Source organism: Mobula hypostoma, chromosome 31 (genome assembly GCF_963921235.1).
Source record: "Mobula hypostoma chromosome 31, sMobHyp1.1, whole genome shotgun sequence".
In the NCBI taxonomy this organism is placed as follows: Eukaryota; Metazoa; Chordata; class Chondrichthyes; order Myliobatiformes; family Myliobatidae; genus Mobula; species Mobula hypostoma.
In genome coordinates, this window is record NC_086127.1 from 2590576 (window position 1) to 2609457 (window position 18882).

Here is an 18882-nt window from a genome sequence, read left to right on the forward strand (position 1 = left end):
ATCCCCACGATACGATCCTTCTAATTTACCCCGGCCAACTCCTCTCTCATAACACTGTGATTTCCTTTACTCTACTGAAATACTGCTATGCTAAACTTTCCTTTCTCCCTGTCAAATTTCAAGTTGAAGTCAATCATATTGTGATCATTGGCTTCTAAGGATTCTTGAACCCTAAGCTAACTAATTATGTCCGGTTCATTGCGTAATACCCAATCCGGTGTAGCTGATCAGCTAGTAGGTTCGACAACAAGCTGCTCGACGAAGCCACCTCTAAGGCATTCAACAAAGTCTTTATCTTGACATCCATTGTCAGACTGATTTTCCTAATTAACCTGCATGTTAAATTATCTCATGACTATCAGAATATTCTCCTTGTACCCCGATTTTCCTCTTTCCTCTTGTAATCAGTAGTCCACTTCCCAGATACTATTGGGAGGCCTGTATATAAACTACCATTAGCGTCGTCTTATCCTTGCAGTTTCTTAACCCAGCCCACAAGGACTCAAAATCTTCCGATCTACGTCACGTCTTTCTACTGATTTGATGCTATTCTTCTTAGCAGCAGAGCCACGCCACACCCTCTGCATACCTTCCTAAGTCCCCGATAGAACGTGCGACCTTAGACATTCAGCGACTAACTCCAGCATTCTTTAGCCATGATTCAGTGACATCATATCTGACAATCTATAAAAGTTTGCATGCTCGTCCATCTCATTTCTGATATTCCATGCCTCCAGATATAACACTCTGAGTACAGTATTTGTTACCCTTCCTGATACCCTAATGGATTGATACCCACCCTGCTCTCTGTATTTTTTCCTCTCTTCGGCCTGCCCTGCCTAGCATTCCGACTGCACGCTATCTTTACTCTTCATCCATCCGTTCTATCCTGAGTCCCTTCATTTCGGTTGCCACATCCCCGACAAATTGGTTTAAACCCTTCCGAACAAGCCTGTAATGAACTTGCCCGTTTCTACCACCTACATGAGCTAGAAAGGACATAGAAACGCAGTTGCGAGAGGATTAAATCAAACTCTCCTTCTACCAGTCTTTCTTCCTCCGATGAGTCTGCCTTGCCATGTTGTACGCCAGTTGTCGCATGTTTACCAGGTATTTGCATTACCCGGCTATAAACTGAAAAGTGAAACAGGTGTGTGGAAAGATAAAGAGTGTAAGAAAGCTAATAGGACTGGAGAGTACACCATGAGAGATTAGACAATAGACAATAGACAATAGGTGCAGGATTAGGCCATTTGGTCCTTCGAGCCAGCACCGCCATTCACTGAGATCATGGCTGATCATCCACAATCAGTACCCTTTTCCTGCCTTATCCCCAAAACCTTTGATTCCGCTATCTTTAAGAGCTCTAGCCATCTCTTTTTTGAAAGCATCCAGAGACTTGGCCTCCACAGCCTTCTGGGGCAGAACATTCCATATATCCACCACTCTACGGGTGAAAAAGTGTTTCCTCAACTCCGTTCTAAATGCCCTACCACTAATTCTTAAACTCTGGCCTCTGGTTCTGGACTCACTCATCAGCGGGAACATGTTTCCTGCCTGCAGCGTGTCCAATCCCTTAATAATCGTATACGTTTCAATAAGATACCCTCTCAGCCTTCTAAATTCCAGAGTATACAAGCCAAATCGCTCCAATCTTTTGACATATGACAGTCCCGCCATCCTGGGAATTAACCTTGTGAACCTACACTGCACTCCCTCAACAGCAAAAATGTCCTTCCTCAAATTTGGAGACCAAAACTGCACACAATACTCGAGATGTGGTCTCACCAGGGCCCTGTACAGCTGCAGAAGGACCTCTTTGCTCTTATACTCAATTCCCCGTTATGAAGGCCAGCATGCCATTAGCTTTCTTCACTGCCTGCTGTACTTGCATGCTTATTTTCAGTGACTGATGTACAAGAACACCTAGATCTCGTTGTGCTTCCCCTTTTCCTAACTTGACTCCATTTAGATAATAATCTGCCTTCCCGTTCTTTCCACTGAAGTGGCTTACCACCAAAGATTGGGAGGAAGCGGGGTATCGAGATGTATTGGGGGCGGAAGCGATAGCCAGGTGACAAGGAAAGGAAAGAGGCCGGGGTGAGGAATAAAAGAAGATGGCAAGGGGGAACAGAATATATTTTTCCGAAAGCAGAAATCAATGCCCAGCCATCAACTTAGATGCTACCCAGGCTGAATATGTGTTGCAGTTTCTACACCCTGAAAGTGGCCTCATTGACGCAAAAGTGCAGTCTGTCAGACAATTAAAACGGCGGTGTACCAGGAAATTATCGTCCTGGCGGTTAAAGCAAAGGTGTTTCCGAAAGCTTTCTCACACCTCACGTCTTATTTCAACAATGTAGATGAACCGGCCTGGGGACAACCAGAGGCAATAGACGTCCACAAGAGGAACTGGGTCCCTGTAATGGCTGCGTGGACTCACTGCATCTGAATGGCCTGGAACCTTGAGCACCTCTAGGACAAAGAGACTGCAGATGCCGAAATATGAGGCAAAGTGAAACTGCAGAAGTGTCTCCTGTGAAGTAAGTGCCTTGATTTCGGTTGAGTCACTGCTGAAGACAAAGAGCCGCCTATTCCATGGAGATCCACGAGTAGTTTATTTCTATTTTTTTCACTGAATCGACCGCCTACGCAAGCAGGAATTGCCAGAGAAATATAGTACGGCATTAAAGCAAACTGCCCCATTGTTATTTTTCTCTGCGAAGTTCCTGGCTTTTCCTCTTGTATACCACTTGCCAGATATTTCCCCGTTCTTTCCATTTTTTTTTTTTGGTCCAACTTATGTTCCCAGCGTGTGGCACGTCTTCTTTTTGCGTTGTCTGTCGCCTTTTTCCGAGTGGTCCCTGCACAGCAGATGTTAAATACAGCAAGTGAAGGAATTGATCTGGAGGATCAATTCTAATTATTCGGAGCAGGGAAATGACAGTTGGGTTTGCAGTCATGAGATAATATCTATAGTGTACTGCTTGTGCAGGAGTGTTGAATCTGATCTAGAGGCAGCCAACAACTACTGGAAGCAAACAGAAACATAGTTTCAAACAAGGGATCTTTCCTTGTGATTTTATTGTACTGATATTAACAAGTTCATTTTGCTGATATATTACCTGTGTACACAGGCTAAAAGCTCATATTAGTCTTTGATTTTGTTATACCAATTTAATATGTCATACATTTAAGCACATAACGCAAGATCGCGCAATGAGATTAGTAGGAGTTGGTAATCTGCCACTTCGTGCGTATCCGACTATTTTCAAGCACCTTAAACGATGCCCAACTGTGTTAGCTATGTCACCCCTGGGGGAAAAAAAAAGAAAAAAAAAACAACCTCTGGCTATCGACGCAATCAAAGAACCTCATCATCATTTTATACACTTCTATCAGGTCACCTCTCATCCTCCTTCGCTCTAATGTCTTTCCCCTCCTGGACTTTGTTGAAATGCTAGAGTCAAAGCTGCATTGTGGTATATTACAACAACCAAGCAAAAGAGAGGGCGTACAAGGAAACCAAAGCTAGTGGGAAGATAAAGGATTGGGAAGCTTTTCAAAACTTGCCGAAGGAAGCTAAGAAGGTCATTGGAAACGAAAAAATGAATTATGAAAGGAAGCTGTCCAATAATATCAAAGAAGATACTAAAAGCTTTATAAAGCATGTAAAGGGTAAAAGAGAGTCGAAGGTAGATATAAGACCAACAGAAAATGACGCTGGAGATATTCTAATGAGAAATGCAGAGACGGTAGAGGAACTGAATGGAAAACATACTCAGTATACCGGACATTCCAGAGTGTCAGGGAATTGAAGTATGTGCAGTGAAAATTACGCTCAGAATGTGCTCAGGAAGATTAATGCTCTGAGGATGGATACACTTCCTGGACCCAATGGACTGCACCCTCGGGTTTTGAAGGATGCAGCTGGAGAGACCGCGGAGGCATTACCAATGATCTTTCTAGAATTGATAGATTATTTCATTGTACCGGATGACTGGAAAATTGCAAATGCTACTCCGCTATTGAAGAAAGATGGTCGGAAGTAGAATGGAAACTATAGACCTGTTAGCCTGACATCAGTGGTTGGGAAGCTGTTGGAATCGATTGTGAGAGATGTGAGGCACATGAGAAGACAGGCCAAAGCTAGCATGGTTTCCTGCAAAGAAAATACAGCCTGACTAATCTACAGCAACATACATCAAAGTTGCTGGTGAACGCAGCAGGCCAAGCAGCATCTGTAGGAAGAGGTGCAGTCGACGTTTCAAGTTGAGCCCCTTCGTCAGGACTAACTGAAGGAAGAGTGAGTAAGGGATTTGAAAGTTGGAGGGGGAGGGGGAGATCCAAAATGATAGGAGAAGACAGGAGGGGGAGGGATAGAGCCGAGAGCTGGACAGGTGATAGGCAAAAGGGGATACGAGAGGCTCATGGGACAGGAGGTTCGGGAAGAAAGACAAGGGGGGGGTGACCCAAAGGATGGGCAAGAGGTATATTCAGAGGGACAGAGGGAGAAAAAGGAGAGTTAGAGAAAGAATGTGTGCATAAAAATGAGTAACAGATGGGGTACGAGGGGGAGGTGGGGCCTTAGCGGAAGTTAGAGAAGTCAATGTTCATGCCATCAGGTTAGAGGCTACCCAGACGGAATATAAGGTGTTATTCCTCCAACCTGAGTGTGGCTTCATCTTTACAGTAGCGGAGGCCGTGGATAGACATGTCAGAATGGGAATGGGATGTGGAATTAAAATGTGTGGCCACTGGTAGTTCCTGCTTTCTCTAGCGGACAGAGCGTAGATGTTCAGCAAAGCGGTCTCCCAGTCTGCGCCGGGTCTCGCCAATATATAAAAGGCCACATCGGGAGCACCGGACGCAGTATATCACCACAGCCGACTCACAGGTGAAGTGTTGCCTCACCTGGAAGGACTGTTTGGGGCCCTGAATGGTGGTAAGGGAGGAAGTGTAAGGGCATGTGTAGCACTTGTTCCGCTTACACGGATAAGTGCCAGGAGGGAGATCGGTGGGGAGGGATGGGGGGGACGAATGGACAAGGGAGTTGTGTAGTGAGCGATCCCTGCGGAATGCAGAGAGAGGGGGGAAGGAAAGAATTGCTTAGTTGGTGGGATCCCGTTGGAGGTGGCGGAAGTTACGGAGAATAATATGTTGGACCCCGAGGCTGGTAGGGTGGTAGGTGAGGACCAGGGGAACCCTATTCCTAGTGGGGTGGTGGGAGGATGGAGTGAGAGCAGATGTACGTAAAATGGGGGAGATGCGTTTAAGAGCAGAGTTGATAGTGGAGGAAGGGAAGCTCCTTTCTTTAAAAAAGGAAGACGTCTCCCTCGTCCGAGAATGAAAAGCCTCATCCTGAGAGCAGATGCGGCGGAGACGGAGGAATTGAGAGAAGGGGATGGCGTTTTTGCGAGAGACAGGGTGAGAAGAGGAATAGTCCAGATAGCTGTGAGAGTCAGTAGGCTTATAGTAGACATCAGTGGATAAGCTGTCTCCAGAGACAGAGACAGAAAGATCTAGAAAGGGGAGGGAGGTGTCGGAAATGGACCAGGTAAACTCGAGGGCAGGGTGAAAGTTGGAGGCAAAGTTAATAAAGTCAACGAGTTCTGCATGCGTGCAGGAAGCAGCGTCAATGCAGTCGTCAATGTAGCGAAGGAAAAGTGGGGAACAGATACCAGAATAGGCACGGAACATAGATTGTTCCACAAAGCCAACAAAAAGGCAGGCATAGCTAGGACCCATACGGGTGCCCATAGCTACACCTTTAGTTTGGGTCCTAGCTATGCCTGCCTTTTTGATGGGTTTGTGGAACAATCTATGTTCCGTGTCTATTCTGGTATCTGTCCCCTACTTTTCCTTCGCTACATCGACGACTGCATTGGCGCTGCTTCCTGCACGCATGCAGAACTCGTTGACTTTATTAACTTTGCCTCCAACTTTCACCCTGCCCTCGAGTTTACCTGGTCCATTTCCGACACCTCCCTCCCCTTTCTAGATCTTTCTGTCTCTGTCTCTGGAGACAGCTTATCCACTGATGTCTATTATAAGCCTACTGACTCTCACAGCTATCTGGACTATTCCTCTTCTCACCCTGTCTCTTGCAAAAACGCCATCCCCTTCTCGCAATTCCTCCGTCTCCGCCGCATCTGCTCTCAGGATGAGGCTTTTCATTCTAGGACGAGGGAGATGTCTTCCTTTTTTAAAGAAAGGGGCTTCCCTTCCTCCACTATCAACTCTGCTTTTAATCGCATCTCCCCCATTTCACGTACATCTGCTCTCACTCCATCCTCCCACCACCCCACTAGGAATAGGGTTCCCCTGGTCCTCACCTACCACCCCACCAGCCTCCGGGTCCAACATATTATTCTCCGTATCTTCCGCCACCTCCAACAGGGTCCCACCACTAAGCACATCTCCCCCCCCCCCACCCCCCTGCATTCTGCAGGGATCGCTTGCTACACAACTCCCTTGTCCATTCGTCCCCCCCATCCCTCCCCACTGATCTCCCTCCTGGCATTTATCCGTGTAAGCGGAACAAGTGCTACACATGCCCTTACACTTCCTCCCTTACCACCATTCAGCGCCCCAAACAGTCGTTCCAGGTGAGGCATCACTTCACCTGTGAGTCGACTGGGGTGATATACTGCGTCCGGTGCTCCCGATGTGGCCTTTTGTATATTGGTGAGACCCGACGCAGACTGGGAGACCGCTTTGCTGAACATCTACGCTCTGTCCGCCAGAGAATGCAGGATCTCCCAGTAGCCACACATTTTAATTCCACATCCCATTCCCATTCTGACATGTCTATCCAAGGCCTCCTCTACTGTAAAGATGAAGCCGCACTCAGGTTGGAGGAATAACACCTTATATTCCGTCTGGGTAGCCTCCAACCTGATGGCATGAACATCGACTTCTCTAACTTCCGCTAGGCCCCACCTCCCCCTCGTACCCCATCTGTTACTTATTTTTATGCACACATTCTTTCTCTCATTCTCCTTTTTCTCCCTCTGTCCCTACGAATATACCCCTTGCCCATCCTTTGGGTCACACCCCCCCCTTCCCCTTCTCCCCGGACCTCCTGTCCCATGATCCTCTCGTATTCCTTTTGCCTATCACCTGTCCAGCTCTCGGCTCTATCCCTCCCCCTCCTGTCTTCTCCTATCATTTTGGATCTCCCCCTCCCCCTCCAACTTTCAAATCACTTACTCACTCTTCCTTCAGTTAGTCCTGACGAAGGGGCTCAGCTTGAAACGTCGACTGCACCTCTTCCTATAGATGCTGCTTGGCCTGCTGCGTTCACCAGCAACTTTGATGTGTGTTGCTTGAATTTCCAGCATCTGCAGAATTCCTGTTGTTTGCGTTTAATCTACAGCAGTTGTTTTTTTTTTCTTTTTTTTTTACAATTACCAACAGCGTAGACAAACGAGATGCAGTACATGTGATGTCCTTGGATTTTCCAAAGGCGTTTGACAAGGTGAGACATATTAGGCTGCTCAGCAAGATAGGAGCCCATGGAATTGCAAGGAGGTTACTTGCATGCGTGGAGCATTGGCTGATCGGCAGAAAACAGACAGTGCATATAAAGGGAAACATTTCTGGCGGGCTGCCGGTTACCACTGGAGATCCACAGGGGTCGGTGTTGCTGCTTTTTACGATGTATGTCAATGATTATAAGGGTTATGGTATTAATGAATTTGTGAGTATTTTTTCCGATGATACAAAGATAGGTAGAGGAGCGGGTAGTCCTGAGGAAGCAGAGAGACTTAGATAGTTCAGGGGAATGAGCAAAGTAGTAGTAAATGAAATAAAATGGAATGACCATCGACTTTGCTGAATGAAATAAACGGGCAGAATATTATTTAGATGGGGAGAGAATTCAAAATCCAGAGATGCAAAGGGACTTAGGAGCCCTTGTGCGGGAGGAGTGCTTGTTGAGGCTCTATAAGGCACTTGTGAGACCACACTTGGAGTTTTCTGAAGCGGTTTTGGGTTCCTTATTTTAGAAAGAATATACTGATATTGGAGAGGGTTCTGAGAAGATTCAAGCAAACGTTGCCTGAATGAAAGGGTTAGCGTATGAGGAACACCTGGCTGTATTCCCTGGAGTACAGCAGAATGTGGGTCACCTCATCGAAACATTCGGAATATTAAAAGGACTGAGCAGATTAGATATAGCAAAGTTATTTCCCATGCTAGGGGAGTCTGGGACAAGAGGGCACGACTTTAGGCTTGAAGGACATCCATTTAGAACAGAGATGCGAAGAAATTACTTTACATAGAACATAGAATAGTACAGCACATTACAGGCCCTTCGGCCTACACTGTTGTACCGCAACTCAAACCCTACCTCCCATATAACCACCCCCCCACCTTAAATTCCTCCATATACCTGTGTAGTAGTCAGAGGGTGGTAAATCTGTGGAATTTGCTGCCACGAGCGGCTGTGGAGTCTAAATCATTGGGTGTATTTAAGACAGAGATGCATATATTCTTGATTAGCCAGGGCATCAAAGGTTATGGGGAGAAGGCAGTGAAGTGGGAATGGCTGGAAGAATTGGATCAGCCCATGATTGAATGGAGGAGCAGACTCGACGGGCCGAATGCCTTACTTCTGTTCCTATATCTTATGGTCTTATGGAAGGAGCAGCCGGCAATTGCCACACTACCACCACTTATACCTACCGTTCTGATCGTCTGGCGGAACACCTCGACCTGCAAACAGGTAAACACAGCAATGCACAAAAGATGTTGGCTTGAAGTTTCAGCTTCAAAACAAGGATTATAATTTTCATATTAACAATTTGCTTTTGAAAATAAATCTGACAATTAGTAATAATGGCTACATTGTTCATTGGCAAAGTTTAAGCAGACTTCACAATATGTCGTAGATCTGCCTTAATATAGCACGCCTAAAGACGTTATGTATTGCTCGAGGTTTAATTCCTTCACTTATGACGACTCACTAATGTTCTCCACGACATCTTTAATTGCCGATTCCAGTCGCTAATGGCCGTTTAACGAAGTATTGTGCAGCTGGAGATCGGTGATTCTATCCAATGTTTGTACAATTTGATCCGGACTACCTTCTGTCAATCTGCCAGGAAAAATAACATTAAAGCAATACCTGTCTCTTCGGATAAGTGTCAGGAGGGAGATCAGCGGGGAGGGATGAATGGCTCGAAAGATGTGGAAGCAACATCTTATATTTTATCTCGGAAGCTTCCAACCTGACGTCATGAACATCAATTTCTGGAACCCATTGATGAGAACCCCCACCCCTTCTCCAGTCCCAACCTTCTCCCTATCTCACCTTATGTCCTTGCCTGCCCATCGCCTTCCTCTTGTGCTGGTGCTTCTCCCCTTTTTATTTCTTCCGTGGCCTTCTGTCCTCTCCTATTAGATCCCCTCTTATGCAGCCCTGTATCTGTTTCAACAATAAAGTTGTCAGCTCTTTACTCTCCCCATCTACTCTCCCAGGTTCACCTTTCAAATTGTGTTGCTTCCACCCCTCCTTGCACCTTTTAACCATAACTCTTCATCTTTCTTTTTTTTTTTATGCAGTCCTGCTGAACAGTCTCGGCCCCAACCGTCCCCCGTTTCCTCTTTTCAATAGATGCTGCCTGGCCTGTTGAACTCCTCCAGTATTTGGTGTATGCTGATTGGATTCCCAGCACCTGCGGATTTCCTCCTGATTTTTAATTATTACCTGCACACAGCTTTGATACAAAGGTTGACAACAAAATTTGAGACGTAAGATTCAAATACATTTATAATCAAATAATGTATAAAATTATACACGGTAAGATTTGTTTACTTAAAGACAGTCACAAAGCAAAAAACGCGAAGAAGGCAATTAAGGAAGAAAGACGCATAAAAGAAAGGGAAGAGCCGCACACATGATGCAAAGGACATTTCGAACCATATTGATTCCTAAGATCGCCTCGACGTAGCACCCGGTTTAGGCCCATGTCGACTGATGATGATAATCTCAGTTGATCATATTTATGCCACAAAAAAGCCGCAAAATTCGCAGAACAGACAGTCGCCGGAGAGAGGGCAGAACATTGCGGGAGTTCGAGCTAAATCAACCGGACCCTCTCCTCTGACCCCGAAATTCGGGCTGCCAGGGCCGGTGTTTCAATTATCCAAGCACTGGGTAATGCCTCGATCTAAGATACAAAATAATCTGCAGATGCTGGGGTCAAATCAACACTCACAACACGCTGGAGAAACTGAACAGGTCAGGCATCAGTGGAAAAGATCGGTCGACGTTTCGGGCCGCATCCCTTCGTCAGGACTGTAGGGGGAAGGGGCAGAGGCCCTATAAAGAAGGTGGGGGGAGGGTGGGAAGGAGAAGGCTGGTAGGTTCCAGGAGAAAAACCAGTAAGGTAACGATAAAGAAAGACGGATCTTTTCCACTGCTGCTGCCCGACCTGTTGAGTTCCGCCAGCGTGTTATGAGTGTTGCCTCGATCTAAGACCCTGATACCAGATTAGAAAATACAATTTACTATAAAATAGGTAAAGCAAGGCCAAGAATGTTAGAAACTTTGCAGATCTCTGCTATCTTTGTATACGTTTCACTATTTATAGAACCCTCACTTCATTACTAACATGTATTTCGCTCAGATCCTCCATCTCACTGGACCCCCTGCCCCTTACTATTTCTGGAAGATTATTTATGTCCTCCTTAGTGAAGACATAACCCAAGTAATTATTCAATTGGTCTGCCATGTCCTTGCTCCCCATAATCAATTCACCTGTTTCTGTCTGCAGGGGACCTATATTTGTCTTTACCAGTCTTTCCCTTTTTACATATCTATAAAAGCATTTGCAGTCCGTTTTTATGTTCCCCGCCAGTTTTCTCTCCTAATCTTTTTTTCCCCTTCCTAATTAAGCCCTTTGTCCTCCTCTGCTGAACTCTGAATTTCTCCCAGTCCTCAGGTGAGCCACTTTCTCTGGCTAATTTGTATGCTTCTTCTTTGAAATTGATACTATCCCTAATTTCTCTTGTCAGCCACGGGTGCACTACCTTCCTTGATTTATTCTTTTGCCAAACTGGGATGAACAATTGTTGTAGTTCATCCATGCAACCTTTAAATGCTTGCCATATGATCGGACAAAGTCAGCATGGATTTGTGAAAGGAAAATCATGTCTGACGAATCTCATAGAATTTTTTGAGGATGTAACTAGTAGAGTGGATAGGGGAGAACCAGTGGATGTGGTATATTTGGATTTTCAAAAGGCTTTTGACAAGGTCCAACACAGGAGATTAGTGTGCAAACTTAAAGCACACGGTATTGGGGGTAAGGTATTGGTGTGGGTGGAGAATTGGTTAGCAGACAGGAAGCAAAGAGTGGGAATAAACGGGACCTTTTCAGAATGGCAGGCGGTGACTAGTGGGGTACCGCAAGGCTCAGTGCTGGGACCCCAGTTGTTTACAATATATATTAATGACTTGGATGAGGGAATTAAATGCAGCATCTACAAGTTTGCGGATGACACGAAGCTGGGTGGCAGTGTTAGCAGTGAGGACGTTGCTAAGAGGATGCAGGGTGACTTGGATAGGTTGGGTGAGTGGGCAATCCTCATGGCAGATGCAATTTAATGTGGATAAATGTGAAGTTATCCACTTTGGTGGCAAAAATAGGAAAACAGATTATTATCTGAATGGTGGCCGATTAGGAAAAGGGGAGGTGCAACGAGACCTGGGTATCATTATACACCAGTCATTGAAAGTGGGCATGCAGGTACAGCAGGCGGTGAAAAAGGCGAATGGTATGCTGGCATTTATAGCGAGAGGATTCGAGTACAGGAGCAGGGAGGTACTACTGCAGTTGTACAAGGCCTTGGTGAGACCACACCTGGAGTATTGTGTGCAGTTTTGGTCCCCTAATCTGAGAAAAGACATCTTTGCCATAGAGGGAGTACAAACAAGGTTCACCAGATTGTTTCCTGGGATGGCAGGACTTTCATATGAAGAAAGACTGGATGAACTGGGCTTATACTCGTTGGAATTTAGAAGATTGTGGGGAGATCTGATTGAGACGTATAAGATCCTAAAGGGATTGGACAGGCTAGATGCAGGAAGATTGTTCCCGATGTTGGGGAAGTCCAGAACGAGGGGTCACAGTTTGAGGATAGAGGGGAAGCCTTTTAGGACCGAGATTAGGAAAAACTTCTTCACACAGAGAGTGGTGAATCTGTGGAATTCTCTGCCACAGGAAACTGTTGAGGCCAGTTCATTGGCTATGTTTAAGAGGGAGTTAGATATGGCCCTTGTGGCTACGGGGGTCAGGGGATATGGAGGGAAGGCTGGGGCGGGGTTCTGAGTTGGATGATCAGCCATAATCATAATAAATGGCGGTGCAGGCTCGAAGGGCCGAATGGCCTACTCCTGCACCTATTTTCTATGTTTCTATGTTTCTATTACTATTGGCTAGAGTGATGTACGTAATCCACCATTCTACCAACGTCGGTATGTTATTAATTCAAAAGAGCAAAACTGCAAACTAGTTTAAGAACTTCTTTTAAGTTTTCAGTTCTCTACCATGTCGAATGTCGTGGCAATATTGCCAGGCTGCGATGAACTAAATTGCCCATATCCAGTTCTGTTCCATATCAAATGTAAAGTTTTATAAACGTTCATTCTGTTATCAGGGTTAAACGTTTTGATTCAGTGACAGACTGTACGATGTCTTGTCCAATATCTTTAATGCGTAGCCATCTGTTGAAAAATAAAGCTAATTAGACGTCAAAATGTAACAGCTAGTGATGTTGCTTAGATGTATGTTAGCAATATGATGTTCAATGACTAATATATTGTTATACCAAGTCGTAAGATTTATGTTATTTTAATCATGTTTAAAACAATTAACATCTTTCTTTTTAACTGAAATTAATATAGTTTTTTTTTATTTTGCTTTGCCGAATATATTATAATTAACATACGTTTCACAGATGAACTCACTTGATTTCTCTCTGCTGAGTGGATCTCTTAGAATAGTATTGCAGTTTTTCATCAGTAAATTGATTGACCTGTTCCCCATCCTGACTGGAATTGCTCAGGTTCAGCTGCATCAGCGAAGGATTCGTAGTGAGAGCAACGAAGACACTCTCCAGACAATTGTCTGTAAGATGGTTAGATTTCAGCCTGTATTGAAAGCAAACGAGAAGTCGAGAATGTTAAAATGAACACAGACACACACACACACACACACACACACACACGCACACAGAGACACACACAGATGTACCCATAAACATTGTGCAAACGCATTCATGCCTTGCAGCGCTTCGATACATTTATCTAAATGCGGGTGACAACAGAATTTCTTCAAATATGGGCTGTCATATTGATATAAATTATTTAAATCTACTGTTAGTCAGCATCATTTTTGCCTAAATATGCACAAACACAGGAGCAACCAACAAACTTGGGATCATTTCCTCAAACAGGCAGCACTTAACCAGGGAAAGAAAATTTTGATATTTCGGGATGAGACAAATAGATCCGCAGGAGAGGGAAGGCAATAACTGCTTTAACCTCTTCTGTTTGATTTTATCTGTACATTGTCCCTCCCTTAACGCGATTGGTTGATCACATTTTTCTCAGATTACTTCCATCATTCTTCAGAGTCTTGTATCTGCACGGCAGTTTTCAAATCTGCGTCCAACTTAACCACCCTCTCAACTACACTGGCGTCATCCGCCCCTTTTCATTTCCTCCTTCTATGTTTACATTTGCCATCCAGTTTTCAAAAGTCTCCCAAACATAAACCTCTTCCTCTTTTCATTAGAACTATCTGTGCTTCATAGATAATGATACAGAAGACAAGCTGTAATTTTTCAACCCTGCCATGCCGCTCTCTCAATTATTTCCTGTCGATCATCTGTCAACACACTTAATCTTCATACGCGGTCTCCATCAACATCTTTTCCTGAATAGATGCCGCCTGGCCATCTGATTTGTAGAAGCTTGATTGGGCATACTAGCTTCTGCAATCGCTTGTGTGCTGATGAATCAGTTAGACTCTTTTATAGGAGATAGAAACATAGAAACATAGAAAATAGGTGCAGGAGCAGGCCATTCGGCCCTTCGAGCCTGCACCGCCATTCAGTATGATCATGGCTCATCATCCAACTCAGAACCCTGTACCAGCCTTCCTTCCATACCCCCTGATCCCTTTAGCCACAAGAGCCATATTAAGTATAGCCAATGAACTGGCCTCAACTGTTTCCTGTGGCAGAGAATTCCAAAAATTCACCACTCTCTGTGTGAAGAAGTTTTACCTAATCTCGGTCCTAAAAGGCTTCCCCTTTATCCTCAAACTGTGACCTCTCGTTCTGGACTTCCCCAACATCGGGAACAATCTTCCTCCATCTCGCCTGTCCAATCCCTTTAGGATTTTATACGTTTCAATATGATCCCCCCTCAATCTTCTAAATTCCAAGGAGTATAAGCCTAGTCGATCCAGTCTTTCATCATATGAAAGTCCTGCCATCCCAGGAATCAATCTGGTGAACCTTCTTTGTACTCCCTCTATGGCAAGGATGTCTTTCCTCAGATTAGGGGACCAAAACTGCACACAATACTCCAGGTGTGGTCTCACAAAGGCCTTGTACAACTGCAGTAGTACCTCCCCGCTGCTGTACCCGAATCCTCTTGCTATGAATGCCAGAATACCATTCGCCTTTTTCACCGCCTGCTGTACCTGCATGCCCACTTTTAATAACTGGTGTATAATGACACCCAGGTCGAGTTGCACCTCCCCTTTTCCTAATCGGCCACCATTCAGATAATAATCTGTTTTCCTGTTTTTGCCACCAAAGTGGATAACCTCACATTTATCCACATTAAATTGCATCTGCCATGAATTTACCCACTCACCTAAACTATCCAAGTCACCCTGCATCCTCTTAGCATCCTCATCACAGCTAACACTGCCACCCAGCTTCGTGTCATCCGCAAACTTGTAGATGCTGCATTTAATTCCCTCATCCAAGTCATTAATATATATTGTAAACAACTGGGGTCCTAGCACTGAGCCTTGCGGTGCCCCACTAGTCACTGCCTGCCATTCTGAAAAGGTCCCGTTTATTCCCACTCTTTGCTTCCTGTCTGCCAACCAATTCTCTATGGACATCAATACCTTACCCCCAATATCGTGTGCTTTAAGTTTGCACACTAGTCTCCTGTGTGAGACCTTGTCAAAAGCCTTTTGAAAATCCAAATATACCAACTCCACTGGTTCTCCCCTATCCACTCTACCAGTTACATCCTCAAAAAACTCTATGAGATTCGTCAGACATGATTTCCCTTTCACAAATCCATGCTGACTTTGTCCATGATTTCACCACTTTCCAAATGTGCTGTTATCACATCTTTGATAACTGACTCTAGTATTTTCCCCACCACCGATGTTAGGCTAACCAGTCTATAATTCCCCGCTTTCTCTCTCCCTCCTTTTTTAGAAAGTAGGGTTACATTAGCCACCCTCCAATCCTCAGGAACTAGTCCAGAATCTAAAGAGCTTTGAAAAATTATCACTAACGATACCGTAAAGAGAATCATAATCGAATGGCAGCTCTTTGTCTTGACGCTTGACATCATGAAAAATTACTCACGTCAGCGTTCTTATATTACTCTGGTTCAGAACATCGAAGAGACGCTTCACTCCAGAATCCTGTAGGTTATTCTGGTTCAATCTGAGTATTCAATATAAACAAGAATAATTAATTGATCCCGACACAGAAAATCAGAACTATATTATTTTCCACATGATGTAGTAAAGCTAATTCAAATCATTATAGAACTATTGCTATTAAGTCAATGTTCCCTTTGAGTCAAACTGCTGAACTTGAAATTCACTCCACTATCCATCAAGAACTTAGGGAGGGTAAAAACTTCTAAATTATTGACACAGATATACGTGAATAACTGCAATCCATTCAGGCTAACATATTACTGAATCTCAGCAAATGATGCCTTCGGCGTTAGACCACCAGTTAGTGGCCGACGTCCCATTTCAAGAAGAGAAGAACGTTCTCTGCCAAGCACGTCCTCTGTCAAAAACTAACCCACACTACAAATCCACTCCGCAATACTTCAAATAGCATGAATTAATCAAGTGGATTTTCCTCCTTGGTATTGTGCGAGCCCGCGTAGTAATCCGTTGCAAGACAAATTGTTTGCCCTTTAACATAAAACGCATTTGAGATATTGGCTCAGATGATGCAAGTGTCATTAAAATAAAATATGAAAGGGTGTTTTCTTGGACCATGCACATATAATTTTAAGGGGAAAATCCGTCAATGGTAATATAAAACTTTCGAGACCTTATCAAATTAGACCATCCGATAAACCTAAGTCAATGAACAAAATATGTCTGTACATTTAGCTCCAGTGTGATTCCTACGTTCCACAAAATGGTCACTTTATGCTGATCTGTGTATATTGTTTTATATATTTGCCGTATTTGATACATTACCTGAGAATTACACATCTGGACAGCACTTGTTCCAGTTTCCAAATTTCCTCTGGTTGCGCAAAGCACGAGCTGAGGTCCAGCTCTTGAATCACTTCAGGGGCGATTAAAGTTCTGGATAAAACAATGCAGTCGGGAGATTTGAGACGAAGGTGATTTAATTTAATGGTTGTAATGGGATTCAGCACTTCTGTCATTATTTCATTGTCTCCAAATTCAAATAAGCAGTACAGCATGCATAGAAACATTCTTTGAGTATGCTTCATGTCCATGTCCTTCAAGCGTCTACTGACGCTATTCCTGAGCCAGTCGGAGATACAGGAAGTAACTTCAGTAGGGAATGTATGCAGTTCCAACTCTAGGCGATCACTTGACTTCCGAGAAGAAAGGCCGAAAAGAAAAATTGAAAATGTACTGAATCTCCCTGTAATGTCATTAGATATTTCATCGAGTATCTGTTTCAGTCGAGATATTGAAGCATTTAGGACATTGGTAAGTGCAGCAAGGAAGTCGCGTAAAACGGAGTGCCTGAAATTGTAAATAACACTACCACTCTTTTTGTCTGGATCCTGGTGCATAAATGCAGAGATAAACATGGAAGTCGAAGAATCCGGATCTCCTAATGTGTAGCTTTCAAACGAAAGGGTGTTTTCTTTAATTCCCTTTTCTGCCAGTTCACCAATTGTAGTTAAACACTTCCGATGTGTGTTACCATCGTAATCACATTTTGCGACAAGATGGGCGACGTAGTCAGAGAGCACCTTGGTATGGCTTATGATGAGGTTTGTTTCCTGCTCTTCTCCTTGTGCCTGGAAAGACTCCAGTGTCGAGGCGAGGGTGACACAAAATAGAGGGTCACTACACATATTCCACAATAATTCATTCTGCTCAATGAATTCCACAACTTCATTTGCATTCTGTCCATTGCGGAGATAACGGCGAAAATATTCTTTTGCTTTCTCAAAAGTGAATCCCATAACTTGGAAAGTTGAATCTGCTGTTACGTGATGCAGAAGTTTCAGTTTCCAAACTCGGGTTGTGATCAGCACTGAGCAACCACTCAGTAATTCTCCCTGTAGGAGGCAGCGTAGGATATCGCAAACAAAAGATTCAGATTCTGTGTCAACACATCTGTATCGTGAATCGCTGTTTCTACCAGTTTCAGAGAGAGTAAATAGTCGATATAATTGGTCCAGGTCATCAAATATAAACAATAATCTTTTGGGTTCATTCCACAGACGATCCAGATAATTTTCCAAGTAAGGATATGTGTCAACTATCAATCTACTTAAAGTTATGCGACCTTTTATTTCATTTAATTTCTGAATTTTCAAATGAAGGACAAAACTGAACTCTTCATATTTCATTCCTGTCGCCCAGTCATAGATCAACTTCTGAATCAGTGTCGTTTTCCCAGTTCCTGCAGCTCCGTAGACGACGCTGATCGTCGACATATCGGAATCTCTGTTGTTTTGTTTCAATAATTCATGGTGCTGAACTTCGCAAATATGTGTATTAGTTTCTCCTATTAAATTTGGAGGTTCACCTTGTATCACTGTAATCGTTAGCTCAGTGTAGATGTCAGAAATTAAACATGGTTTGGGCAAGTTCAGTTTCCTACTCTGATTTCGGAGATTGCATCTGTGTCGACGTTTCACATCTGGAATAACGAATAAACATAAACAGTGATTCTATGCTTTGTTCATAGTATAAATACAGGCTACTTATAGACTCATAAAAATAATTATTATTTGTCCCTGGTTTTGGATATGCATATCACTATCAATTAAAAGTGTTCAAAATGTTTCTTCATACTATATCTATCAAAATTAAAATTAAAATTAAAATTGATTAATAGGTGGCACGAAGCCTTTGAATTAAACAGTATAATCATGTTTTCCATCAACAGCTGGTATAGTCAAAGGTTTAAAAGTTTTCAAAGGCACATTTAAAGTCAGAGAAATATGTACGTTATACATCCTGATATTCTTTTTCTTCGCAAACATCCAGGAAGGTAGAGGAGTCCCCAAAGAATGAATGATAGTTAAATATTAGAACCCGAAGCCCCCCTATCTGCTCCCTCCCACGTAAAAGCAGCATCAAAACAACGATCTCCCCTCACCTACCAACGAAAAATCCATCGGCGTCCCTCGCCTGCTCTGAAGCGTGCGGCAAAGCATTAATAAAGACACGGACTTACAATACCCCAAAGACTACTCGTTCACACGGTAACTCGTCATACCACAGGCTCTCTCTCTCTCCCTAATAAGGGGGAAATAGGTGCCCCCGTTTCACAGCGAGAGAAGAGGCATAACAAATAACTCGTTGATTTACGATGCTAAAAGTCATTGCCAGGAGAAGCAGCCAGAATTTCCTCTGAGTCGTTACA

General features: G+C 43.9%; 1 protein-coding gene across 10 annotated transcripts in view; it reads right to left on the reverse strand.

Moving 5' to 3' along the window:
- Positions 1-7466: 7466 nt before the first annotated feature.
- LOC134339985 (NACHT, LRR and PYD domains-containing protein 6-like) overlaps positions 7467-18882 on the reverse strand; it is a 90361-nt gene continuing 78945 nt past the window's right edge. For 6 of the 10 annotated variants that reach the window (XM_063036824.1, XM_063036816.1, XM_063036821.1 and 3 more), the window contains 4 exons: positions 16497-18153; positions 15634-15714; positions 12977-13159; positions 7469-12733 (listed from right to left, as the gene is read on the reverse strand). In XM_063036824.1, the coding sequence (XP_062892894.1) occupies positions 12652-12733; positions 12977-13159; positions 15634-15714; positions 16497-18153 (2003 nt within the window). In that variant the 3' untranslated portion in view covers positions 7469-12651. Of the gene's footprint in view, positions 12734-12976; positions 13160-15633; positions 15715-16496; positions 18154-18882 lie in introns of all 10 variants that reach the window. The other 4 variants (XM_063036825.1, XM_063036826.1, XM_063036822.1 and 1 more) reach the window with 3 other exon arrangements.